Source organism: Danaus plexippus, chromosome 23 (assembly GCF_018135715.1).
Source record: "Danaus plexippus chromosome 23, MEX_DaPlex, whole genome shotgun sequence".
NCBI classification, from domain to species: Eukaryota; Metazoa; Arthropoda; class Insecta; order Lepidoptera; family Nymphalidae; genus Danaus; species Danaus plexippus.
Genome location: NC_083551.1, coordinates 3803265 through 3830790, shown reverse-complemented (window position 1 = coordinate 3830790; position 27526 = coordinate 3803265). Strand labels below are relative to the sequence as shown.

General features: G+C 28.9%; 3 protein-coding genes across 3 annotated transcripts; all 3 read left to right on the top strand.

The window, feature by feature from the left end:
• The first annotated feature begins 1515 nt into the window (after nt 1-1515).
• Nucleotides 1516-9673, top strand: LOC116774713 (uncharacterized). The gene is made up of 3 exons (XM_032667446.2): nt 1516-1951; nt 4089-4216; nt 9228-9673. Exons 1-3 carry the CDS (start codon nt 1552-1554, stop codon nt 9405-9407), a joined length of 708 nt encoding a protein of 235 aa, XP_032523337.1. The 5' UTR covers nt 1516-1551; the 3' UTR covers nt 9408-9673.
• Nucleotides 9674-13713: 4040 nt separating this feature from the next.
• On the top strand, nt 13714-15925 carry LOC116774789 (uncharacterized). Its single transcript, XM_032667548.2, has 2 exons — nt 13714-14307; nt 15407-15925. Exons 1-2 carry the CDS (start codon nt 13833-13835, stop codon nt 15736-15738), a joined length of 807 nt encoding a protein of 268 aa, XP_032523439.2. The 5' UTR covers nt 13714-13832; the 3' UTR covers nt 15739-15925.
• Nucleotides 15926-22710: 6785 nt separating this feature from the next.
• Nucleotides 22711-27169, top strand: LOC116774820 (uncharacterized). The gene is made up of 4 exons (XM_032667585.2): nt 22711-22857; nt 24393-24472; nt 25828-26027; nt 26331-27169. The coding sequence occupies exons 1-4, from the start codon at nt 22754-22756 to the stop codon at nt 26457-26459; spliced, it is 513 nt and encodes a 170-aa protein (XP_032523476.2). The 5' UTR covers nt 22711-22753; the 3' UTR covers nt 26460-27169.
• Nucleotides 27170-27526: the final 357 nt, after the last annotated feature.

The window sequence follows — 27526 nt, the reverse complement described above, 5'->3', positions numbered from 1 at the left end:
AAACTATGTAATTACTTGTTATTTCATTTATCCGCTTTTCCTCTTTTTGTATCGCTGTCCGAATATAAATACGAGGCCGAATATAAAAAAAAAGTTCTATTCATATATATTAACCTTATAATGTGGATTGATTTAAAAAAAAAAAATGTTCTTTCAGCATATATGTTTGAGATTTTACTCAGTGTCCAGTATTTTTTAAATTTAGAACAGTTTGAAATGCGTTTTAGGTAATCTGAGAATTTAATTTAAAGAAGATTTAACTGAAATAGTCATGCTCTTAATAAAAAAAATATATATAGTACATGTGGTTGAGAAGAAGATAATTAAAAAAAAAAACAAGTCTCTTTACTTTAAATATTAGCAATGTTTCTTTAATATCAATTGGTTTAAGAAATGTTACTTTTTCAACATGCAAGCAGAGACTTTATATACTTCTTGTATTATAATACGAGACGATCTATCAAAGCTCTAATGGTCTTGATATATGCATTCAACATTAATGTACAAGTAGGTAAATAGTTACTTAGATAGGACCTACATTTACTAGCGTCGCTTTAAATCTAGGTTGCGTACTAAATTCATAGCTCTGAACTATTTTGTAAAAATCATATATATATTAAATTATATACCTTACTCATACAAAAACTAGCAAGATTATTGGCTAGTTCGTCTCCGAAAAGAATTACATTGCAAATATAAATTAGGAAGTACACTTCAGTACATTATCCATTTGTCTTGTTAGTGTTGCGAATGGTATTTTAGTTGGTCTAATTACTTTTTATAACGATATCGTTTACATAATTCTACTTTGACTTACAGGAAGCGGATGTTAATTATAAATAATTTTTAACACTCAATAGTTTGTATTCCGGGAGTTTGGCATGCGAATTGCAGATGATGTACGAAAAGGAAGCGATGATGTTTCATTTTATTTCTAATTTTCGTATTAAAATTCTTACTATGGTTATTTTGTTATAATAACAAATAAAGCCTCCAAAAAATAATATGAAAAAAGTATTTTAAGCTTTTTATTCATTTCAAAATGACTATAAATATGATGCGAGTAATTAAATACATGAAATTGAAAATTATTCCTATCTTATTGATTATTTTAATAATAAAAATTTTTTTACAATTCATTGACCTGTACCTATAGCTAGTAATATATATAAATTTATATTTTTTATATATATTTAACATCTAATATTAAAGAAATCTATAATTTTGAAAATTTATATAAAATATTCATATAAAATTTTACCACGTCTATTATAATACACCAAGTACTATACAATCTTCCATTTCGCTACACACTCACACTAACAATTCCTTAAAGTATGTTGCGCATCGACTGTAATTTGTAGCGCCTCGTACTGTCGTAATCAAAGTTTGACGCTTATTGCGTAGAGCCCGTGTGTTGTGATGGTACCCTCGGAGACCGTACCCAGATCACAGCAGCACAATTCATTTTGCAGTACATAGCCTATAAATACGAGGCGCTGCCGCACCACTGTACAGTCTTTTTTATAACACCAACAAGTAAACATCAAAATGTATAAGCTCATCATTTTGCTGTTCGTCATTACTTTTGTGAACGGTAGGGAGGATTTCGGAATGAAGTATGTATTGAGGATATACGAAGACTGCCAGCAATCTGACGGCGTAATACCTTGTCTGAAGAAGAAAGCCATACTTTTCTTCGATCGGGCAGCCAGGATGGAGTCGATTCCTTTGATTGATGGTGTGGATATAGTGAGGGCATCAGACATGGAAGTTGTCCCTGTCAGCGAAAATGATATTGAAGCAAGTTTACCCAGGAATTACGAGAGCAAGGATGGGATGCTGTCGAGCATGCTCTGGGATAGAGTTGCTGCTTTTGCAAATTCGAGAACCGTCCAGCTGTCATTACCAAAGATGTCTGGCCAGGAGCTTAATAAAGGTATCGAAGAAGGTAAGATATTTCAGTGTATATTTCTTTTATATAAATGTAGGCTTTCACACATAAAACTCAATAAACGTAACCTTATTTTAGTTGATTAGACGCTATTAATTAATAAAATATTTATAGATACATGATGAAGTATAAAAAAATACCCGGTACTTCTTTACTTCCTATAATTCAATAATCAACGATAGGCATAACAAATAAAAATGTATGGAGATGTTACATTTATAAAATTTTCATATTTTCTATTACTATCTTGTATATATTTTGGCCAGCAATATAATTTTGACTGTACCTTTCTCATATAAACACAAAGTTCAAACACACAAATTCATATATAATTTAACTTTTCGACCACACACACCGTTCGTCCGTTGAAACACTACAGTCAATTACTTTTAATGACATGAAGAACGGACTCATAGAATTATAGATGAATTATTGCGATTTCCTTCGACATGCTAACCTTTAACATGTGCATTAACTTTCTCTTGGAAAAGACATTTCAATGTTTTTAGGTATTTAACATTATTTGAAAGACACGAGAAGTTCGTGTTGAATTGACCTCAATTACGTTTATCATAGAAAAATAATCTTCTTTAAATCGTTAAAAGTGACGAGAATATTTTTTTCTACCTCCATATCAACGTGATTGTATTAAATCAAGTTTATAATATTTGTTCACTAACAAGCTGAAAAAAACGGTTACAAGCACAAGACTAACTAAGTTGCTATCGTAAGCTTTCATCTGAACGATCCGTGCTGTTAGGAGTTATACGAATTCATTGTATGAATTATTATATATATTTTGCAGAGTTTAGTTAAAAATATGTAGAAAACATATCGCAATACTTTTAAAATTAAAATCGTTACAAATTCTATGGTGTTTAAACAAATTAGAATATAGTTTCCATGCCACGTTTTATGTTTTTCTAAAATATTTTACCTATTTTAATTACACCAGGTAAGATCTTTTAGCAAAAAGAAAATTCTAATTAAGGATTTATTCGCCGTGAAATTTCTTTGTTTGTATTAATTAAATTACGTTTACGGATGTGAAGACATTAAGAAAAAGAAAAGTAAGGCCAAGATATGATCTATAACATCATTAGCTATTTAAAATTCAGAGTTGGTACGAAAAGAGCAGAAAGTTGTATGTAGGTTACACATAAGGAACATTATGTGTATAGGCGTAAGTAAGACCTTCCCAAAACGCGGTGGTGGCACTGTTTCGATGAGATGTTTGCTCTATATCAGGAGAAAACAGCATCAAGAATGATTTACGAATAATCCGTAACAGACGACAATTTTCTTTGATCATTCAACGGTGGTATAAATATCATATACCATTATAACAAGCAAAACATCTAACGATATCGAACGAAAGATTCAATCAATCAATAGAAAAGCAATAATATTGATAATTGAGGTAATCATTCTTAATGGTCAGTAAAGCATACAGCCGTTTATTAGAGAAGTTCACGTTAGAGAAAGCTATAAGAATTGTATTTCAAATTGTTTCTCGACACTTTCAAACCAATTACAAATAATTATTGATGAGAACTTTGACCTTATAAAAGTATACCTGCGGTACAATAAATAGTAGAAAACATATAAAAACATAAGTGTTTAGTCTACAAGATTGAAGTGTGATACGTCAAAACAAATACATATGTATATAGATATTTCACTGTGAACAAAATTATAGAAAATGACATTCGAATGCACACTTGAAGTGATGTTGCGAATCCTTCTAAAATGCTTGTTCATAACTGTATAATGTTTTCTAAATAAATAAAATCTGACTATTCAAAATAGTCAGATCAAAAAATATCTATAGAAAGTTACAGCACATTTATATTAATAATTTAATTGGTGGCTTAATCGCAGTTTTTAAAATATATTTTATTTACACGAAATTCTGTCTATATATTAAAAAGAAACAACAAAATTAAATAAAACCAATAGAGCAACTACTATATTATAGTAGATTAGTTTAAGTAATTACAAAAAAAAAAAAATCAAAAAAAAATTTTTTGTTATAAATATAATCAGAGTTCCCAAGATAGCAAAGACTTTTCTGAATTCCATTCTATTTTGATATGAAAACGTAGCTTTTAAAGTAATACCTCTAAAATTCCAGGTCGTGGAAAAATGAAGAAGATGATGGGAATGATGATGATGGGGGGAGCAATGAAGATGGCAGCAATGATACCTGTTGCTATCGCTGGTTTATTCGTATTAGCTGGAAAAGCTCTCATAGTATCTAAGGTAATTGTCTTTTACATTTTACCTAACCCTTAGGTTAGGTTACCTTGAAATACCCCCAGAGAAATTCATTCTAAACGCAGTTTTTTTATTTCTATGGTCCAAGAAGCATTCAATGCAAAGATATTATTTTGAAATATCATAGCATTCAAGCTTTCATTTGGAAGCGTAGTGAAAGGAACTTAAATAGGTTATTCTGTCGCTTCCAAGCTTTCAGTGTCTGGTTAGATTAGAAACAAATATTCCCCTAACAACTTTTCACTTAGTATTTATTTTAATGATATGACATATAACATTTAAATAATAAGATGGACGGAATAAAGAAACTCTCGGGAAAAAAAAACAAAAGCTCAAGTGACCCCACATTTCTTTGTCGTAGTGAAAATTATGAATTAATTGCCATTCAAACAATTTTTCCATTGAAGTAGTGTGGGAACTACGACGTTGTCACGTTTTGTGTCATTATGATAATATGTGCTGATACGGCTTCGCTCAACGCTGTTGATGGAGTAGGTCACATTTATAGAACCTGGTCTACATAAACTGCAACAATGAGACTGTCATATTAAATATTCACTTAACAATAGAGTAAGGACATCCATATTATTTGCATCAAAGTTGATGCATCTTCTACAGAATATACAACTGCGAAATTTTTGTACATTTATTGTGTCAATTGAACAATAGTTATTAACACGGCTATCAAAACGATTGTGAGAAAACTTTCACAGTAATATCTAGCAATGATTTGTGAAATGACCTCATGCATTACCTTTACGAGCCACTAAATTGATGTAAAAATCATCATCAGTGCACGCGATGTCATCTCAATGTGGATATTACAGAATTCTCTTTGATATATTCTGTTCGTGACAAGCTTTTATACTTTTATACTAACTTGTTTGTTTTGATTGCATAAGTTCAAAAATATTCGTACGTGAGACATGAGGTCAATAAATTTCTGCTTAAACTGCCAGTTTGTTTGATATTTACGACTGCATTTCAAGTAGGACAGCGGATGAAAACAACACCGCAATGTACAATGCGGTTTCAATGTCAGCGTACTGCATTAAGTAACGATTCAAAAACATTTGTGACATAATATATATAATATACATAGTATATGACGTCAGGAACCTGTTCCTTTTTTAAATAATTTCTATCTCAATACACTCGGATACGTTCCAAAAAGTTTTGTTTAAAACATGTTATTGCTTGATTTTTTTTTTGACATTTATGACACCTCCAAGAGCCAGTATTACAAAAAGCAACAAGCCAAAGCTGGTCTGGTTGGATTTAATGGATTTTGGAGATATGTAACTCTACTTTATCCCTTACAGTTATCAAAAGACAATCTACTGGTTTAAAAATAGAACCTTATACGCACTATCATCCATTTATAAATGTTTATAAATGGAATTTATATTATTATAATAACCCAGATTATCAGGGTTTAATTCCTTACTTTGATCTTATTTACTTTCTTACTTCTTCATTTATTGCTTCAACCATCTTCTATATTATTATAAAACAGAACATTTTACATTTATATGAGAAAAATTTTAAGCAAACAATTAGTAACATACGTGAAAATTTAACATAGATTATTTTAAAAATTTCGCTTCTGTCGGTACACTATCTGAACGATTTATAATAGTCAACAAGCCGCTTCTGTTTTTTGAAGTCAGTATACCCGTTTCAGATACTATAAACATAAATATACTACATCAAAAAAATATTATTGAGGTTAAGAAAACTATTTGATGCCACGGTTCACTCCTCATGATACATTGTTTTCGTTTTTGAGTTCGAAGTATTTTTCCGTTCAACATTTTCAGTGTACATTTTATCAAAAAGATTTTTTTTAAGATTCTTTTATTGTATATACATAGCTACAAAATAAAATCAATTAGGATCTCATTAGGTTTAACTTACATACATGGCACATATTTATAATTATATATGTACTGTATAAAATCAATTTGATTAAAAAACAATATTAAACAAAATATATTATTACATAACTAGAACAATTTCAATCAACTCGATTCTGTAAAATTTAAATCAAATTAATCCCGTGTTCTTTCTGTAAAAAAAAAAAAATTTAAATGTTTCATATTATACATCGTGTGGTGTTGCTACATTTTTATGTAAGGCACACAAGAGACGTCCAAGGAAATTCTTTATTCCTATTTCACATATTATTTATCAATGAACTCATATTCTTGACATTAAACGAGGAAAGAGAATCTTTTCCTTATATTTAATGACGAACAAGATATTGCATAATGTTTACGAGTTCGGAATTTGTTAAACTGGTTTGAATAAACGTTCATTGACTCGGGCGTTTTATGATTCATGTAGATTTATACAAAAATGGACTCTATACTTACCCAATAAGGTTTTTAATGGAAAAGGTTATATATTATGAGATTTTAATAACATTGAAGTCGACATTCGATGTAATATTCACGTTTGGTTATCGGTTTACTAGCCTCGTAACAAAAGTGGGTTGCCATGTATATAACATTTTACAATGTTATTGGTAAAAATATAATTACAAAAGTTTTATTTAATCCAATACCAATCAAGTAATTCTTGAATATTAAATAAATATTAATTTTATTGCATGCAATAAAAAAAATTATCTTAAAATATTTTTGTTCTTATTATAAAGTTTAATGACTTTACGTCATTTTAACTTTAAATAGATTAGATATAAATCTTATTAAAATGTTGATCGCATAAAAGTGCAGAAACAAGGTAGCTGCTGGCAACATAAGAGCGTATTGTCAGTCTATTTCCTAACGCCACGAAGGCAGTAGCTCTAGAGTTGTTGTGAAACTAAAAGAATAAAAAAAAAGATATTCTAAATACGAAATATTGTCGTTCAAAGTAAATCTCGTGCGGCTTGTTATTTATCACGACGTAAGAGATTTATTTAGATCGATGGTAAAATATCATCGGTTATGAAGTTGCGTTTTTGGCGGATGAAGTACGTAAGAGGAATTTGTGTTCGTAACAATAATGAAACACTTAATTTTAATTAAATCCAATGAAAACATTTCCGTTAATCTCGCTATCGTTTATTTTTATTTATTAACTTTATTTATGTATTCTTTATTGTGAGCAAGTTAAAAACAAATTGTACTCCAGATTATATGACGTAAATATTATGTGTCACAACATCCGCAGGATGCCTCAATTCACTTTGTAAACTATTTGTATCCAAACGAATTTTAATGAGTCTGTTAGGGATGTAATAACGGTTCATATAGCCATCATAAACAGATAAACATACAATTTGAATACATATATAATCCGTATAACAAGCTCCTTATAACCCTTCTCATATAACATATTTAAATTTCGTATATTTCTGTATGCTATCAGTTTTATGAGATCTAAACTTAAATATTTTGAGTAACAAATGAGTCGATAGAACGAAGATCATTGAATCAATATTTATATTTTTGATCATAAAACGTTCGTACGATTTGAAATTATAAACGAATGCTTTTAAACTCTTTTAAGTACAGTAAAATATGAATTATTTAACATAATATGTGTAATAAACCTGGCATATTTCTTGACTGAGAAGTTGTATCCTTGAGTGCAAGTCGCCCAGGCAAAAAATTGCGTATTCAATCCATTAAACTGACTAACTGAATTAATTTACCTTATTCAAACAATAATAAATAAGCGCAGTTTGATTATTTATAGTTTATTATATATATTTAATAACTACTTCTAAATATAGTATATATGTATAAGTATTATTACTTTGACGCATCGATATAGAATAGTATATAGCTACATTTATGTAAAGGGACTGGATTGCTTGTTTCTTAAGAAATTCATTATATATTTTCTGGTCTAGTATAGAAGTATTTATAGTTGGCAAAATAAATACATGCAATAAGGAAGCGATTATAATGGATAATAATCGAGACATTTTTTTTTATCTTAGCACAAAAAAGTTACAAAAGTTATTCAAGGCATACAAAACGAAACAATTTGTCTTTCATTATTTGAAATAAACAAAGCCTTGAATAATACCTTTCGTATCTAACCTTTCGCTTATTGCATTTGTCTAATGTATTCATGTTTATTTATAGCAATTGAAGCCTTTTGCATTGCCATAATTAAGTTTGCTGTCAGCAAAGTACGACTGCGAAATATGCGGATAATGTAATGAACATTATAAGAACAGAATACTACTTATAACTGAAATCTTCCAATTTCTATTTATTAAGAAATATCACGATCAGGACTATTATATTGTTATCATCATCATCAGCTTATCGAAGCCCACTGCTGAGGAAAAGCCTCTTCTCACATGGAGAAGGTTAGAGCATTAATTACCACCCTTGCTCAACACGGGTTGGCGATTTCAATCTTATAATTAGAAATTATAAGACCAGGTTTCCTCACGATGTTTTCCTTTACCGTCTATCAGAGGTGTCTAAATACTCTTAGAAGGTACATACATATCATGAGATCTAAGACTTTCGCCAGTTTTATTCATTTAAATGAATCACATTGGTACTTACCAGGTTTCGAACCCGCGCGCTCACGTACGAGAGGCGGGCCTTTAACCTCCAGGCCACCACTACATATTCTTATAACAGATTTAGACTACAAACTAGAGGAAAATTCTCTATAGGACAGAAAATATTGTTTAATATTTATGAAATAAATTCTTCATTTATGTAACAATTTTTGCCTATCCCAATTTCAAAGTTATTTTCACGGAAGAGAGGAAAGTAAAAGAAAACATTCCAAATTAAACCAAATGATGACGTCATAAAAAAATTTGTTACCAAATAAAACTAATTTCAAACATTATTACTCTTTGCCTACATTTTTGTCGGGATTTTTTGAAATCAGGGAATATTATTTCTGCTATTTATAGATGTGTAATTCGATCTAATACAGCGTCTTTAAAGGTATATTCATCTCTGATAATATCAAAGTTGCGTGTTCATTTTATTAACAATCAGATATCTTTCAGATTGCACTGCTTCTAGCAGGAATAATTGCACTTAAGAAGATTGTGGCACAGAAGAATATGGGTGGCGGCAGCAGTAGCCACGAAAGCCATGGCTGGTCCTCTGGAGGCGGCAGCAGCGGCGGGGGTTGGGATAAAAGATCAGCATCAGAGTTAGCCTATAACGCCTATAAGACTAATTAGAATTACATTGCCTAACTAAAAGTACATGTAAATTGGTTATATAAGAATAGTTGCAAATGGTTTTCATAAACAAAATTACAACCATATTTTTTTTTATATAATTTTAAATTAATTTCTAATAAAAACTTTTATATCAAAGACACTTCGTTAGATAATTCAATAGAAATAAAAAAAATGTATTTCTAATTATGCTCAATAACATCAAAGTAATTAAGTAAGCTTTGTTTTGTATCGCTTATACATAGGTCGTTAATATTTATTTTAGATTGTAATAAAATATTAGAATGAATACTTATTATTATATTGTCCTTGAAAACATTTTATTTGGACAATTTACAAAGTATTTTTTATAAAAAAAAAACATTGACAAGTTTTATGTATTATTTATTTAATTAATTTATTGTAATTTTAATATTAATCATTAATAAATCATACAAGCCTATTTACATATTTTTTTTTTCCTATTTTAATTTACATAGATGATAATTTTCAGTCATAAAGTTATTAGCACGGATACCCTTTCATTTATATTTGAAGGGTCGTTATTACAAAGTACTTATAAAACATTGGTTTGTGTCTTCCTGAAAATTAAAAGCTGCATTACAGTTAACACTATTCGTTATTTTTTTTAACAAAATCGGTCAAGTCAGAGTTGAGAATAACAACCAGAAAGTCTGGTGTATTTTATACTTTTATGTATAAAATTTTTAATTAAAAAAATTTAAATGGAGTCGTTAAAGGTTTCTTTAGTAGAAAATTTAACATTATGAAAATGGCTGATTCTTAAGTGGACAAAAATATGTATGCAATAGAAGAAAACCCGAAGCGTTAAAAAAACCTAATTTTAGAATAAAAATGGATTATGAGTGGATTTCAAGCAGAAAAAACAACCAAGGCGATAAGATTTATTAAACATAATTTTACGAGTACTTTAGGAATGTGCTTGTTGTTTCAGATTTTCTTTCGTTCATTATTATGAGCTAAATATGACAAAAAAAAATAAAGGCCATAATTTTTTGGTGACAAATATCGAAACCTAAATAGACAGAAGAAATGCTCAGAAAAAAAATCCTAGCACATTTATTATCATCAAACTATGAGTAATAAGAGAAAGAACATTGTTGAAACATCTGGATATTATCCAAAACTATGATTAAAAGGTAATTAATTAAATAATTTCACCTTTCAAATGAAAAAAAAAAGTGTAAAAATGACTTTGATTTAACAAACTTCTCATTCCTGCGCACAATTTCCTGACAGTATAGATAATTGTGGTATTAGCAAATGGAAGTGAGTAAATTTCCGTCCACTTCGCGTGATCCACGAACTGGTTTTCAGTTCCGTAATCTTTATTTGATACAATATTAATTTTATTTATACATTGAAACGATTTTATAGTTTTTATCAAACAAAATAATTCTATTATAACACGCGTAACAGAAAGTAAATGGCTAATTTAAGTGTTCTTCATTGAACCGCAATTACAATGTTTGTGTTTTTTTTTTTTCAGTTTTCCATTTCTTTGCGATTTTCTTTCTTTATCATTTCAATTTAAGTACTTTTTTTTTCATTTATGATAAATGTCAATGTATAGCGGACATTGTCACTGATATATTTATTTTATATTTTCTTTGAAGGGTATAACAAAAGAAGCAAAGAACGTTTGTGTTTTTGAGTTTCGGGATGACTTTGTTAACTGAAGCAACTATTAAAGCTATGGGTTATGTTTTGGTACCACCAAATAATTACGTGTAAATAATTCATGTGCAACTTAAATTTAAACGGTTTGATATTTTCAGTTTTAGCATAACCTGATAAGGATGATAAGAGGGACAAAAATGTCCTCCTACTGAGGATATTTCTCATACAAACATAATAATTGTATTATGAAATTCTTATATTGTTAGTTTACACAGAAGTAATTCATATCCCTATTAAATTTTAAGCAATTGTTGTGAGATTTAAAAACTCTTATAATGTAGGCTGCAAGATTTTAAAGAATTTAATTTCATGCTTTTGTACATAATTGATTGCGGACATATTGGTAAAGAATGATGGCACAAATTTAACAAGCTTAGCGTCTCAAATTGTGTTCATAATTCACTTGAACAAATTACGTCCTATAATCGAATTTAAAGAGCTTGTAATAACAAAATAACAATCTATAAGGCGAATTAAATTTCTTTTACTTTTTATATAATAAAATATTTTTATAACCCTATAACGTTTACTTCACAGGACGCACAAATTAAATATGAATCCATTTTTAAAATATTTAATATTTAAAGATACTAATACCAAAAAGTTATTAAGAAATTGCGTACGAAAAACCATTCCACGACTTATCTTACTTTGTGGCATTACCATATTTTCTTATTTTTTCTAACATTGAGGCAACGCTGAATAATATACTTGAAATCTAATTTAAATAACCAAATAAAATAAATAGAAAAAATATCTAAAAAGAATTGTCACTTTCAAAGTCAGGAAGATAATTATTAAATTAAGGTTTTGAAGCTACCTATTCGTATAATAGTTTTTATGAGCCATAACCTATTTAATACTGAGAAGGGTTCAGTTGTAATCCCAAATTATAAAAGAGAGAATATTGCTTTAAAATACTGTGTTGTCAAAATTCAGAAAAAAAAACCATTTAAATTGATGTTTATATGATAATGATTTAATTTATTTTGTCTTGGCCGAATTATCGTATAAATACATTCTATAATATGTTACGTGCAGGTAACGTTATAATTGATGTTCAAACAAACTAGTTGAAGAAAAATATTATGAGATCTTATGATAGGTCACCCATCTGAAATATAACTTAATGTAATTTTAATAAAAACATTTAAGTGTTTGTCTATTCACCAAGAGAATAAGACCGTAATGTATGAATATCTGATAGTGATGATTTTGTGAAGTATTTCTTTTTAAATAAAAAGAAAATTAAGTTACGATGTTGATTATATTCTCATATAGAACTATGTCTTAATGGAACCTTTTGGAAAAATCACTTACTGATACTACAAAAAGTTGGCAGATAAAGATCTAAAAAACTCTAATAAATACCTACTCTTTGTTTACTTAGTATTAGCTGGCAAAGATTTTTATTAGTGAACTTACGTTGATATGACTTTATCTTATTTTCAATGAAAACTTAGAAACAATATGTTTAATTTTAAGATTAAAATATTTACTTGGCGTATTGATAGTAGAGGTAGTAATGAACTTTAGGTGACAGACATAAAAATATCAACAAGACGTCAAAGTCAAAAAAGTCGAAAATTCTTTTATAAAACAAAGATTGTTTTAAATGTACTTATTTTTGTAAAAGTATCTTATCTTTAATTTGTCTTATTTTTAATATAAATATATGATAATAAATTGATATTATTATAGTTTAGAACATTAAATGAAACAGTGAAGATAAGTTTTGAAACAACACTTAAAATTTTTAAATAAAACAGTGTGCATATTATTTATGCCATACGTCATCTGTTCGTAATATTATTTTAACCTATTCGCGTCACTGAAAAGTGTATGTCTTATTAAACTTCTATAATTATTTTATAAGAAAATTAAATTTACAAAGTATTCATATAAAACAATCCCGTCAGGATATCCTTAATTTATATTTATATCTGTTAAACAACAAAAACTGTAAAATGGGAAGAAACTGAAACAAGGGAAAAACTACAAGTCGATCTCTTAAGTTAATTCACTATAGTTTTTATACATCTAAGTGTTAATGACATTATAACATAGAATATGCGTGCACTTTGAAACTTCCAGTACATTTCATGATTAGTAAAATATTCCTTCACATTTTCTTCGACTTTTCACTTTTTTTTTTCATCAAAACGTGTAAATTGTTTGCACTTTTATTGTATACACTGGTTATGCAAAAATTTATACAATTGAAATAAAAAATAAAATCCCATATCTCATATAAAATATTTTGAAAAGTAACAGCATTCGTTCCAAAGAGTTATTGTTGACATGAAAATTACCTTGAAATAATAACATGATAGTTATGATCTTTTTCAAATTTAGTAGCGTGATATGAAGAAAATTGGCCGCATAGATATCATTAGAGGAAGAAGCGACGCGTGCGCGGATCGAGAGCTGTCTCATTTTCGGTTGACTTTATTTTTCACCCATATCGAAATAGTAGTAAAACGTAGGTAGGTTCCGCGAGACTATCCGACCGTAAATAGTCGGGAAAAACGTTAGTTTGTACTTACACATGTATAAATATAACGTCTTACAACGATTGTGATTCAGTTTTGCGCGATCGCTTGGGACAAAATGGTTGATCGAGGAGGGGTAGAAGAGCTATAGTAAAACTAGAAAGTGAAGTGATCATTATTGTGTAACCAGTGACGCGTTGCCAATTAAAAGATAAACAATTAATTGGACAATATGAGGTTCGAGATGGGCTTGAGGTGTCAAACTTTTGTGGTTTTGTGTTACGCAGTTCTTACAATAGCTGATAAAGATGTCAAAAATATAAAAGTGACGCCAACAACTCAGAATAAAAACCATGTAGTAGACCAGAATTTCATCACATATGCATTCCGACCTCGCGCAATACCGCTGAAGATACATGGAAAGCCGACCCCATCAGCAGAAAAACCAGTATACTATACACAAGACAATAAATATAAAACTGAAATACTTTTCCCCGGTAATTACTTTACAATTCCCAAAGAGAAAAGTAAAGACACAGTAGAAGATTCCGCGTATAATCCCTTAGTTGGTGGTCAGTTTGAACCGACGGCGATACCTTTGTTGAGAGGTCAGGGATTTGCGAAGAGATCGCTTGATTTGGATGACGTTTCAACAGAAAATCCCAAGGAACTTGTAGATCAAGCCGCCCAAAGAAGATCATTGTCGTGTAGGTATCACATTAAAATTAAATAGTCACTATTATTTGTGAAATTTGGTTTCATCCTAGTCTTGACAAAAAAACAATCTAATATCTTTCAATGCAAATAATAATAGTAAATCAGCAATAGAATAAAATTTTAATACTTATAAGTAATGAGTCAACTTGAATATTGATTTAGTTACCATAAGTATTAGAAATGACAGTCGTATAAAATACCACAGTATTCTGATATCGCAAAAGTAATATTTTAAAATAGATCACAATGCCTCTATCATTACCAGCCATTATACCTTCACCGTCAAATGCTGTTCTCTGAACCGCACAAACCCTGAATTTCATCGAATCCAAACTGTAATCTTTTCCGCTTGCAGACAACAAAATGTAAATATCAGCTTTAAGTTAACTGTATCGCGTGATCTTATTGTAATGTCACGCAACGCTGCAACGAACTTTGATCATATCAAACTGTTTAGCACCAGTTTAATATTCCTTATTAATTCCTAATAATTCCTAATTATTAGGAATTATTTTTTAGGAAAATAATAAGTGAAAGTTCCAAGACATTTTTATTAATAATTCATATAAACATCGTTTTTTGAACGCACTATTTAATATTCAGTTGTCATTTTCACAGATGAATGCATTTTGGGTTATTAAACTCGTTTCTTGCTGTTGTTTGACCAAAGTTGCTCATTGTTTTATTCATTTCCAATTGAATGTTTCTACCACATAATTATAGTATACGAAAAAAAATACGAATAATTAAAAATAATATTTAAATAAATTTGAACCAACAATTCACAAATATTTAATAAGACACAATTTATGTCGTAAACCAAAGAATAGTGCGTGATATAATTTACCATTAGGACTTTATTTTTAACGATCGCAAGTAGTAGTTTTCCACTTTCAGATTTATATGAGACGTGAAATGTTGTGAAATCTCAATTTTGCTAATTCTAACATTATTATTGAATATATTATGAACTAAAGAAGTCATATACAATTTAAATTTAGTTTAGTAAAATTGAATGTTGTTAAATATAAGAATAGAACATTTTGTAATCAGCGATGTATAACTAAAGATAATAAATTGTTTTTTTAGATATCTTAGGCGAAGCTGAAGAGGAAGATGATGAAGAGGGTGATGGTGAATATGAAGTAGAAGAGCCTGAAGAACTTGAAGCCGATGGTTTGGAATCAAAGCACAAGTATGGAAGCAGCCATCACGCACACAGGCTGAAAAAGAAGGCTAAAAGGACTAAGAAATACTCGAAGTATATGATGCCTCTCTTGCTCGCCTATAAGCTGAAATATTTCGCGATAATTCCAGTCATGATTGGCGGTCTGGTTTTATTGGTGGGAGCTACTGGCTTAGCTGGCTTTTTCTTTGCCTTATTCGCAGCTGTTATGGGACTACAGAAAGGCGGTTATTAAGTAAGATAAGTCGACGTTCTCGCAGATGCCATCAGATTTAGATAGTAACAACAAATTTTTACAAATATCATTTCTGTTTAAGGAATTAGATACAGCTGAAAGGCGTAACAGTGATATATTCCTTCATAAAACTTTTGCTATTTTAGAATTGCCAGTATTATTTTATTGTATATTCGTTTACTGGCAACTTTTTATATCGCCTTTGGATATATTAACTGTTTTAACTATTATGTTTTAATTATTAATTTCAGTTTTAAAACTTTTTGTAAATAATTTTCGCTAACATAATTTATTATATTATAAAATGATAAGTTTAATAATTTATTAATTTATAATCGATTATAATGTATTTAGTTACCATTAAATAATGTTCACGATTCGTATTATTATTTTAGGATTAATAATTTATTTAATATAAAATATACTCATTATGATTTGGTTTGATGTTTTTAATATTCAATTTTATTTTCAAATTTTTCGATCGGATAATTAGGTTTAAAAATCTGAAATAGTTTATTGTATTAGCCTTTTACTTAGCAAATAACATTTCACTAAGGAATTTCACAATAAAAAAAACAACAAACACACGGAATTTTGTAATAAAAATAAATATTAAGTAAAGTAAAGGCCCTTAGGTCAAATTCAAACGGACATCTAATCAAGGGCAGCTTCAATAATTTTCGTTGGCCATTGCAAAAGTTGAAACGGTCGGTTACTTTGTTCCGGCAAAGCACCTTATGTTTACGTTTCTAATTTAAAAAAAGAGCTTAAAACTCTAAATAAATACATTGATTTTGTAATATTTAAAAAATAAATAAATTATGACTTCACATTTCAACAAAAGAAAGTTCTCCATTCATTTTGTAGGTTTTACATTACAATTATTAAGATTTCTATTACTGTTTTTGCTTATAGTACAAGGAACGGAAAAGGATTTTTTTGGACTTTGTAATTGCTTGTAATTACTAATTACATTAAATTATTTATACTTGGTAGTGTAGTTTACTTGAGTTGAAAAACATAAATACACCGATGGCCCCGAAAAGTGGCCAACCACTGAAACACGCTCCGATTCATTCGAAATATTTTCTAATTTTTTTGCCCAAGGCATTTTTGTGGTAATTGATTCCTTTTTATTTCATTGACTTCCAATTGATTTGGTTTAGCCGCTGTTGTCAACTTATAAATATAAGCTAGATAATTCCTTACAACACATTTCTTTATCTTATACATATTTTTAATTTTCTTTCTTCTTTCTTGGTCCTATGTCCCCTAGATGGGGCAGAGGGCATCCACAGTACGTCGCCATCTCGTTCGAATATTTTAATTTATATTTTTAATTTTACTAAATAAAAATTCCCATTGACCCTATCTTTATTAAATATACATAAAGATATTTTTTTTATATTACATTCAGGGACTTTGAGGATTCGAAAGGAAAAAACAGAAAACAACTTATTGGTTATGTCACGAACAGCTGATGAATGAGCTGATGAATGAAATGATGAACACGAAGATGATGATATTGTATCGAGTTCTTCCCTCTGATTTCGTACGTAAAGCAGGATTTTGCCTCAATCTAGCTTTCAACATAAGATAGAATGATACCAACGACGTGTTCAACCGTGGACTTTAATATCTTCACACCAATGCCATAAAATTTCCTTGATTGGAATTCGACATAAAGTTTAAAACGTCTGGCTCCAAGCTTATCCTTTTCTAAGTCAAATGTGTCGTACCGCATTAAGACAAAAAGCCGCGTTACTGCCAAGACAGAACGGATTCATTCTATAGTCTCCTATTATGCTAGGTGACATAAACCGTAGTAATATGTAAAGCTTTCTCACTTTAGAAAATGGACAAGTCAGTCCCCACTACAAGACGCGTTCAGCGACAGATTTAGGCTTTCGCGTCACCCACTAAAAGTGTTATTTAGGTGGTGTTTGGCAATTAAACCATAACACTGCAGCTATGAAGGCAAATATACCATTCAAGCCAGAGGGGAGATTAATACGAAAAAACTAGTTATAAACTAAATTACACATCAAATAAAAAATAAATAAAAAGAACTTTTGGGGAAGCCCAATACGAATGATTATCTTAATTTTAACACAGCTTTAACCAATAAATTTATCTCCGTGACTCGTAAGTAGGTTCAGACAACAGTGTGTAAATTTGCAAGCTAGGAAAATATCTGGAACAGGTCGCCAAGAACAGCAGCTTCCACTGTCTGGGACATTGAAATGCTTTCTTTTTTTGAAAAACCAATAGTCTTAACTAATTTCAGCCAAAGAAGGTGATATCCAGTGGAGGTCTACCAATCAAAATATTCCCCAACAACTGACATTTTCTGAATCAAGTAGGGTATTCCGCGATATCATCAATGTTTTTTCTCCCACAGACAGTAAAGATCTTATTTTATCTTTAAGTATCAGGAAAGAAGTATCGGTCCCTATAATTGCCAAGAAAAACTGGACTTGTCAATTCTTTTAAAGTTAATATTATGAAGTTATACTTTGGTAAATACAAGAATTTAAGTTTACAAAGTAGTTGACAAAAGCTAGTAAATACTCCAAGAAACTTCAGAATGACAATAAAATACAAATAAAAAATCCCACGACACTGTTTTATATCAGATCAAGTCCGATAATCTTCATTAATTATTTCTAATAACATAGTTAGTTATATTTGATTTGTAGTTAGTTATATTAAATTTCAAATTATTATTTAGTCATTCCTAATAGTAATATATACTATCAGATAGCGTACCGAACTTAACTTAAAACAAAGCAGCTGGGAAGTACGAACAGTGGCCCATGATCCTAAACATCCAGTCTCACGAAAAATCTATGAGTTGACGGAAAAACCTTTTTTGGTTGGTGATCGTAGTCAACAATCTAATGTCCTCAGTATTGACAGTAATTTAACTTTCACACATTAAAAAGACAATTTAATAAGTACAGTTAACTAATGAGATATGAACTCATTTGCTGCTATAAAAGTCTAACTAAACGTCAATTAACTCACACAGTATGTAGTTTTTTTATAAGAAAGGACGTCAACTAACAAAAATGTTCCCACTCGGAATTCTGCTTCATAGTTCAAATAACTTTGGCCATATCAAAACGGAAGCTGTTCTTGGAATCGATCAAGCTAATAAACAAAAATCAGCGTTTGAACCCTTGGTAGAAATAGACGGAGAAAAACATTTCGAAAGATCTCTCAAAGGTAGTTATATAAATGAATATGAAAATTCCTTACAACTTAATTATTGGTTTTCCAGATATGTCATTTCCAAAAATAATTATCCATTAAGGCACTCCACAATATCAGCTTGCACTGTTTATTGATTTTTTTTCTTAGTACTACTAAAAAGAATAGATATTCTAGCAAAGAGAAAATATCAATTTCAAATAATCTAATAAATTAGTATGAAACATGATTCCATGGCACAATAAAATGTTCTCGATACCGTAACAAAACCATCACTCACATTGCCTTTACAAAATAATAGTATACAAAGATAAGAGAAAAAGAGGCCATAATTTCCCTTATTATGGTTTTTTATAGTTACTACTATTCAAATATTATTTTCGTTCTATTAATTTTATTATAAATAATATTTTCTTACAGGTTCAAATTTTCTGTCCGAAAACCGATCAATTGATAATATCAAAAATAGAGAAATCGAATTAAGGAAAAATCACAAAAAAAGACAATCAAAAACTAAACTAAAAAAATGTTTTCACAAATTATTAAAGAAGAAAGGAAAGAAAAATAGATGGTGGAAAAAGAAGTCCCTGTTGCCACTGCTAGCTGTTTTTTTAGCGGCTAAAAGTCTCGTAATACCACTTGCTATAAAAGCATTAGCTTTTGTATCATTAAAAGGTGAGTTGTAGTTTTATAGAAGATTTTTTTTTTTATGCTACTATCAAATATGACCTAAAATTAAAAATATTCAAATCACAATGTCTGCATTTATGATTTTTTTTTAAATTATTCTGGATCAACTAACAGGGCCTGAAATGAGTATATTTCGACAGCAATTGACGTTTGATGCAAGACGATTAAATTTATTTTATAATTTATGAAAAGAACTTATTATAATTTATAATTTCTTTAAAGTACAATGACTCATATTAATATATCATTTATAGGATTGCTCATAGGACTTTTCTCAGCGACAGTTCTAAGTTTGAGAGGAATTATGAGTCGTTCTTATGGACACTATTCGTACTAGAAATGATACCAATGAGAATTTGAAAAGTAATCCAAGGAAGAAATATAGACGAATGGGAGATACGCTCAATGTATACCTGCTTCAACCAACTTTCATCTAAAGTATAGCCCATTTTTCATTCTTTTAATGTACTTAAGGGACTTCATACAAACTGTAGTGCTTTACGAGCTCAGTAACAAAGTAATCCACTTACAAACTCTTGCAGTTATAATGTATATATAATAACGAGGGTACAAGAAAAATTGGATTGCTTTAAAGGATTAAAGTATTAATTAGTACTAAAATATTTTTTATACGATAAAATTTAATGAATGGAATAAAGTTGACCATAACATCACGATTCATTGACTCCGAACATGGGAATGAGGCTAAATGTATATCAATCAGCAAGATAGTTTTCAACAGTTCATTGTATGATGCATCTGTCTTCGTAGAACTGAGCGCTGAAGGGATTATCCAAGGCCATGGTACTTTCTGCTATTTTATCTCTAACTTTGTCTGAAACTGTATATATACCACCAACCATTTTCCGTACTCCCCTCTCGATAAATGCCCTGGGATTGTGCCTGTGGAAGAACGCTTTCATCTTCCTCTGTCTCAACATCATTTTTCTTTTGATGGGATGAGGTCTGCTGAACACCGACCGCTTGCGTTTTGGGAAGATTCTTCTCTTACGTCTTCCCATAATTATGAATTTAAAACTCTCTCACCCCGTCAGCGGAATCGATCCATTGGATATTTTTTTGTCAATATTTATATTTGTTATTTATTTCTTTTAGTAATTGTAATTTTCACATTTTGGTTTGTTTAATATTCTTAGTTCGGTGATGACAGATAATGACAACTTTATTCCGTGCCAGCAGTTGTTTAATGGACAGTTTTAATTTTAATGACACATAGAAAAAGTTTAAAATGATTTAAAAAGAAATTAAACAACTTTTCGCCGTTATCTTTGAAACGGAATAAGTGTAAATACAAATTAATTAAAATATTATATAAACTAAATATTATGAGATACTTCGTAACAATATATTTTTGAAGTTTCATTTAATTTAATAAACTAAATATCAACTATTTTATACAAAGATTGTGCTAACTAAATCTTTATTTACTCCTTAAGATGTACACGAGAAAATAAGCTAAACGCTAGAACTCCGTGTTTAGTGTTCATTAACTAGAAAGTTGAAAATTGACAGGTTCATTGTCATGGCCTTGAATGAGAGACGTAATATTGAGATCGGATTACATAACGCGTTATAGCTCAGAACAATATATTATTTCTTTGCACCAATACAATATACCTGCCTTACAATGATTTTAAAATTAATGCAATTTAATGAGTTCAAACTCAAGCGACATCAATATGAATTTAAATTAATATTTAACAAAAAAAATATATGTGATTATATGCTATAACAAAATACTGTATCTACGATTGTAATATTTATATATTAATTGTCTAGAAATTACTAATGAATTTGAAAATTATATCATGATAACGTGTAATTGAAATTAATTGAAATTCTTATGACAAAAATACTCGCTTTCGTTTACATATAATAATGTGAATGTATACGAAATATAGATAAATGAACATAATTAAAATTAAGTTACATTTTTATTATAATTACGTATGTTCACTTTATTTATTTAGTCAGAGTAAATTTTCTATTTTAATTAATAAATATTAATTCTATTTTAAATAATAAATATTAATAAATATATACTCATTTATGTTTCAAAAGATTTCTTTTTAGTTGAATATATATTCTAATAGATCGTGTCCGTCATGTAAGCTGGGGCGTGTGAAGAGAATGTCCTTGGCCTATCTTTTTCATTCCTACAACTAGATTAAAAGCCACTTTCTCTATTACGAAACTCGCTGGCTATTGAATTGAATAGAATATTTCTGGTAAGAAACGGTTTCGGAGATATGAATTGAATAAATTTTAATTTAATATTTTAATTTTGTGAGGATTCATAAGCAATATTTTTTTTTCTCTTTTATACTTTGTCATTATAAAATACAAAATTATAAGTTGATTGATATACTTCATATATAGTACATTAATTTTACAAGTTGCGTTATGAATTAAAAAAAAATGGCAACATTAAGAAAAACTGATTGTATTTTTTTCAATGTATCCTATAATATTTAAATTAACTATATGAGATTTTATATATAAAAAATATTTTTTTTTTTAAATCTAAAGTACAATCTGTATGAGGATGTTTCGAATTTCAATTGATATTATCTATTATAAGACTCAAAAAAATCCCATGAAAATACATAGAATAATTCTATTTTAAGATCTTATTGTCACGCCTCTTTGTTGTTCTTATAGAACGCATCTCATGTACGAGTATGTAGGAACACTCGACCTTATTAGTGCAACCGATAAATTTTGATACTTACAATTATACTATTTTATTAAAAAACATTAAAATATTTATGGTGGTAACGAATTAAAATGTTTCTGTTTTAAGTTTGATGGTATTAGATAAACTATTTAATTTAACGTTTAAAAATAATGTAATATTATAAACAGCTTTAGTGATAACAAGTTAATGTAATTATTGTTTGATATAAAAAAAATATAGTGCACGTTGCATTAAAAATAACTCAGATGTTAACACAATTCGTTCGAAGCATCCGAAGTCTCAAGAAGTCACGCACGACATTACAAAACACAAACTATATAAATGGGGCTCATCCCGGCCGAATCTCACTTGATCCTAGACAACGAAACTGTAAGGACCTAAAAAATCATCAAAATGAGAGTAATCTGCGTTTTACTCATTGTAATTGCGTTGTGCCGCGCCGCTCCGGGACCTTCGGACGAGAAAATTGAAATCTTTTCTGGAGTCACTATTAACAAGTAAGTTTGTTTTTTTAAAACATATTTTTTGATAAAAAAAAAATGTTTGTCTATCGATTCATTGATACCTGCTAGAAGAAATATAATTATTATCTAATGATCCTAGCTATCCATTCATATAAAAAAATATTATAAAAATAGTTAATATATATTGTTTATTACGTGTAAGTTATTATACATATAATACTACAGATATATATATATAAATAATATTACAGATGTATTGAGTGAAAATTATAAAACAAAAATATATTTTTTATTTCATTATTTATAATATCGATATATTTCAAGTAAATAATGTTATTGAATCATTAATTATATACGCATTTCTTTTACATTCAAAGGTCTCATATCTTTTCTGTTTTTGAAAAGCTGTCAAAAATTTCTCCAAAGTTCAAAGCAAACAATACAATACAGTGTCACGGCAAATCTCTTTAAAGCGGGCGACATTTCAACAAAGGGCTTCACTTTCTATTAATTTTTTAAACTATATTCTATATTACATACATAGATTTTTACACGACTAAAACTTTGAATGGATCCAAGAATTATATTATTTATATACACATATATTTTTATTATTGATTATTTCAACTAACTTTGTATTATAAATTTGTGAGTTCCATTTTCAAACAATGCGTTAGAACTTTTTTGAATGAATTAAATGGAAATAATTAATTTCTATGTAAATTACCTGAAGAAAATTTTATCTTATATTATATATAACTTCACAAAGAAATTATTATTATTCATTTAAATGAAACTTATATATTTTCGGATATACTACGCGGATTTTATTATTTTAAAACCGTGATCACGGTTGCTGAAAAGTAACCGAAACGTCGAGATTATGTAATTTTTAAAATAATAAAATTCGCGTAGTATATCCGAAAATATATTAGTTTCAATTAAATGAATAAAACTCGCGAAAGTCTTAGATCTAATTATTACTATTATTCTTATTATTATGGTTTATTATTATAATAAAAAGTATATATACTTACCAATGTTATTATATTTTTCTAAGTCAAACAGGAAAAACAAAAAATTTCTTTATTTTCTTAATTACGTTGTTTCAATTCAACAAAATACTACACGAATCAGTATCACAAATAACGAATTCACTTAAAAATAGTATCTTAGAGCCTTATTATACAAAACAAAGCGTTGTGTAGCATAAAATTATCATGTATCACTTATGTTAAAAGACAATTAATATGTATTAAAGTGAAAGTAGAATATCGTTTGTTAATTTTCCTTTGTTAAGTGGATTATCTTCTTGTTGCTTTGTTATGTTATGACGAATTAGAGTTTAAATTTATCTATAGTCTTGTGCTTGTGTACTGAAATAAAAGCTACTAATTTATCTTATTAATGATTATTAAGAGGCTATTAAATGCCTTAATAATATTACGTGCTCTTCATTAGCTTCATTGAATAAAGTCCGAACGTAATAAGCCTTTAATGAAATAATTGAATTGTAATGTGTACGTAGTCTTTTATATAGTTATAAAAATACAATTTCTGTTCTTTAGAAATGCATTGGGTGAAAAAAATCTCAATATAAAATTGGAGGCTGAAGATCTAAAGGGTGCAGTGAAAACATTCGAAGAAGGTAAGTCTTTATATAGTTATGGTCATTTATAAACTATGATTCACTGTCAAAATTAATATTAATCATATTAAAATTTATAAAGAAATAACAAAAAAAATAATTGTATTACAAATAATATTGTGGAATACAAATATACAAAAGAAAAAATCGAGTGATTAGAATAAATAATGTATAAAAAATATTATAAAGGTAATGTTAAGTATCATGATATATATTAAAAGGACTTATTATTAAAAAAAAAGTTCAACCAGTAATAAGACACGTCATCACAAGCGAATGTAAGTCAAAAGTTCAATGGAACATTACATAGAGACGCGTAACCGGCCTTGACTTACGACTGAGATGGCATTGACAGCAGCTTACGATACGCGTACATTTATACTGAACGAGTGAATGAGTTATACGTAATGATTTTTACACCAAACGATTCATATTTGATGTGTATTATTATTTGATAACACCCAAAAACAGAGTTACAAGCATGATGAATGCCTTAAAACTTTATTCACTCTTAGTAAAGACATTATTTATGAGACAATCTCCTTGTTATGGAAGTAATTAGGCTATCATAAAAGCTGCAAAAACACCTTTCTCATCAAATTACTGAATGAATTTAAATTACGTTTCATTACACAACAATAAAATCGATTTCTTTATAAGAACGCATTTTTTATAAGTTAAGAACGCTTAGTCCAAGTTTGTTTCGTCACACTATAAACAAAGCGTTGCCCGTTTTTCATTTAATGACCTTAGTTAATATTATAATGTATGTAGATTTATGAATGCAAAATTGTCAGCGCTCCGTACGTAGCGTGACAGCGACAACTTGGACTAAGCGTTCTCGAGTCGTTCACCTATAACGTGACTGAGAGACGTCTCTGTGTCGCGTGATGTAATATTGTATTAAGTAAAATTGTTCTATTTAGAAATCGAAACATAAATGCTTAAATTAAATTTAAATTCAAAGATATAGATGAAAAATTCATGGACGCAAGCAAGAATCGACACCGCGGTTTCTGTTGTATCTCGTTCCAATGACTTTACATGTAGTTCCGGAATAAAATTTTCATTGAAGTATTACCTCAATATCTCCTGAATAGAAAATATAAGCGAAATTTTTTTAATTTTTTTAAACTAATTAGTTCCAAATAACATAGGTTTATTCGTACCATTTTATAGAATACTTAATACTGATATGTAGTGTTGTACTCCTAATCCGTAGTACAACATAACTCGCAACTATGGATGAAACACATTATTACCGTCAGTGTTAAAGTAATGTGAATTAGTACTAAAGGTTTAATATAAGATATACCGTCATAGCACACACTGTAATACCGATTACGACTTTTCAGCGAGAGCAAAAATAACGAAATACTCGCCACTCCTTGCTGGGATTGGTGTTAAAGTGGTAGCAGTGGTTGGACTTCTGTTCGGAGCTTTAACCCTGTTGGTTACAAAGGCTCTAGTCATAGCCAAGCTTGCGTTCCTCGCTGCAGCAGCTCTTGGACTCCATAAATACTTCAGCGGAGAAGGATTCAATAGCATAAGCAAGGTATGATCAAATAACAAACTTTAAGAGTATATTTTTTAAGAAAAATTTGCGTTCAAAGCAATGTCAACTAGAGTGTGATATTTTATTTTCATATAAAAGTACTGATATTATCTATTAGAACCTTATTTACTTTTTTTTTAACCTACAATTGTTCGTCAATATTGAATTATTTGTAAAACTATTTTAGTTCTTTGTCAGTTACAAGTTACAAGAATAAATGGTTCTACTATTGTTGTAACTTCCGTAAATGGCATTTTAATATTTGTATTACTGTTTATAAATTAAAATCGTTATTTCCAACAGGCGTCTGGTTTCCCTGCTTCGACACAGCAATGGGCGTCACCGTCGGCCTCTGGTAGTTCCTACCCTTACGCCAGATCAGTATCTCAAGATTCAAACGACCTGGCCTACAAAGGTCAAATACCGTCTTAATATGGATCAATTTTAACGATTATTAGTGATATTAAGATTTATATATAAAGGGTTGTGACACGTTTCAATGCTTTAAATGCTTTGATCTAAAGAAACTTTTTTTTTTTTTTAATAATATACGTTTCTGATTCAAGTTTTTTTAAGTTTGTTCGATAAATAATATCGTCACAATGAATGTTATCGACGTTTTGAAATACACACGTACACGTATTTTAAAACGAAACGACGATTGAAATGATTTTTAATACGACATCCTCATATGTTTATTTTTATGATATTTTTGATATATTCGTAGTATAATATATAAAAATATCTTTTATGTTATAATAGGTGATTATAGCTTTAATACAGCTGATCGGTATGGTGCAAATTGTGAAACGATTTACTTATAAATTGTGCATTTTAATTTATATATTTTTTTTATTATTTATTGGATCTATTAATACGTAATTTAATGTGTATTATGCATGTTTGGTCGACACAGGGTATGTTTGTTAAGTTAATGGGCGCGTAATATTTTTATCTAAATTCATACTTTAGTATTTGATGTGGTTTTGCTTTGACTTTGACTATTTATTATGTTTTTCAAACATGATTCTCGTGTAGGTTATTATTTTAGTTAGAATTTTATATCTTTATATTCCACTTACGGGTTTATTTGTGTCATTTTAGACCAAATTGTAATTAATTAAATTATAGAAGACTGTATTTTTTTCTCGTTTATAACTTAAGTCAATAAATAATTTTATTGAATTTATTTTATTTTATTTTTCCGATATGAGAATATTTTTTTTTTTTTAATTATTCCTTAAGTTTTGTTTGCCTTGTCTCTAAATATTGGTAAGTAATTTAAGATAACTTTTAGATGTATGTACGTTTTTTTTATCTAACATACAGAAATTCGTTAAGTATTTAAATAAAACTATACAGTAAATAAACAAGAGGCTTTAAAACTAATAGGATTTTTGAATTTGAAATTCAGATTATTTATAAGTACACAAAATGACAAAATAAAAGACTCATTTCTGTATATGTATAGTTTGATAGATTCTCGACTTTAGTGCTTT

Coding starts and splice junctions, on each gene's coding strand:
- LOC116774713 (XM_032667446.2), top strand. CDS start 1,552: ATGTATAAGCTCATCATTTTGCTGTTCGTCATTACTTTTGTGAACGGT. Junction 1,952..4,088: donor TAATAAAGGTATCGAAGAAG/GTAAGATATTTC, acceptor CTAAAATTCCAG/GTCGTGGAAAAATGAAGAAG. Junction 4,217..9,227: donor AAGCTCTCATAGTATCTAAG/GTAATTGTCTTT, acceptor GATATCTTTCAG/ATTGCACTGCTTCTAGCAGG.
- LOC116774789 (XM_032667548.2), top strand. CDS start 13,833: ATGAGGTTCGAGATGGGCTTGAGGTGTCAAACTTTTGTGGTTTTGTGT. Junction 14,308..15,406: donor CCAAAGAAGATCATTGTCGT/GTAGGTATCACA, acceptor TTGTTTTTTTAG/ATATCTTAGGCGAAGCTGAA.
- LOC116774820 (XM_032667585.2), top strand. CDS start 22,754: ATGAGAGTAATCTGCGTTTTACTCATTGTAATTGCGTTGTGCCGCGCC. Junction 22,858..24,392: donor TCTGGAGTCACTATTAACAA/GTAAGTTTGTTT, acceptor TCTGTTCTTTAG/AAATGCATTGGGTGAAAAAA. Junction 24,473..25,827: donor AGTGAAAACATTCGAAGAAG/GTAAGTCTTTAT, acceptor ACGACTTTTCAG/CGAGAGCAAAAATAACGAAA.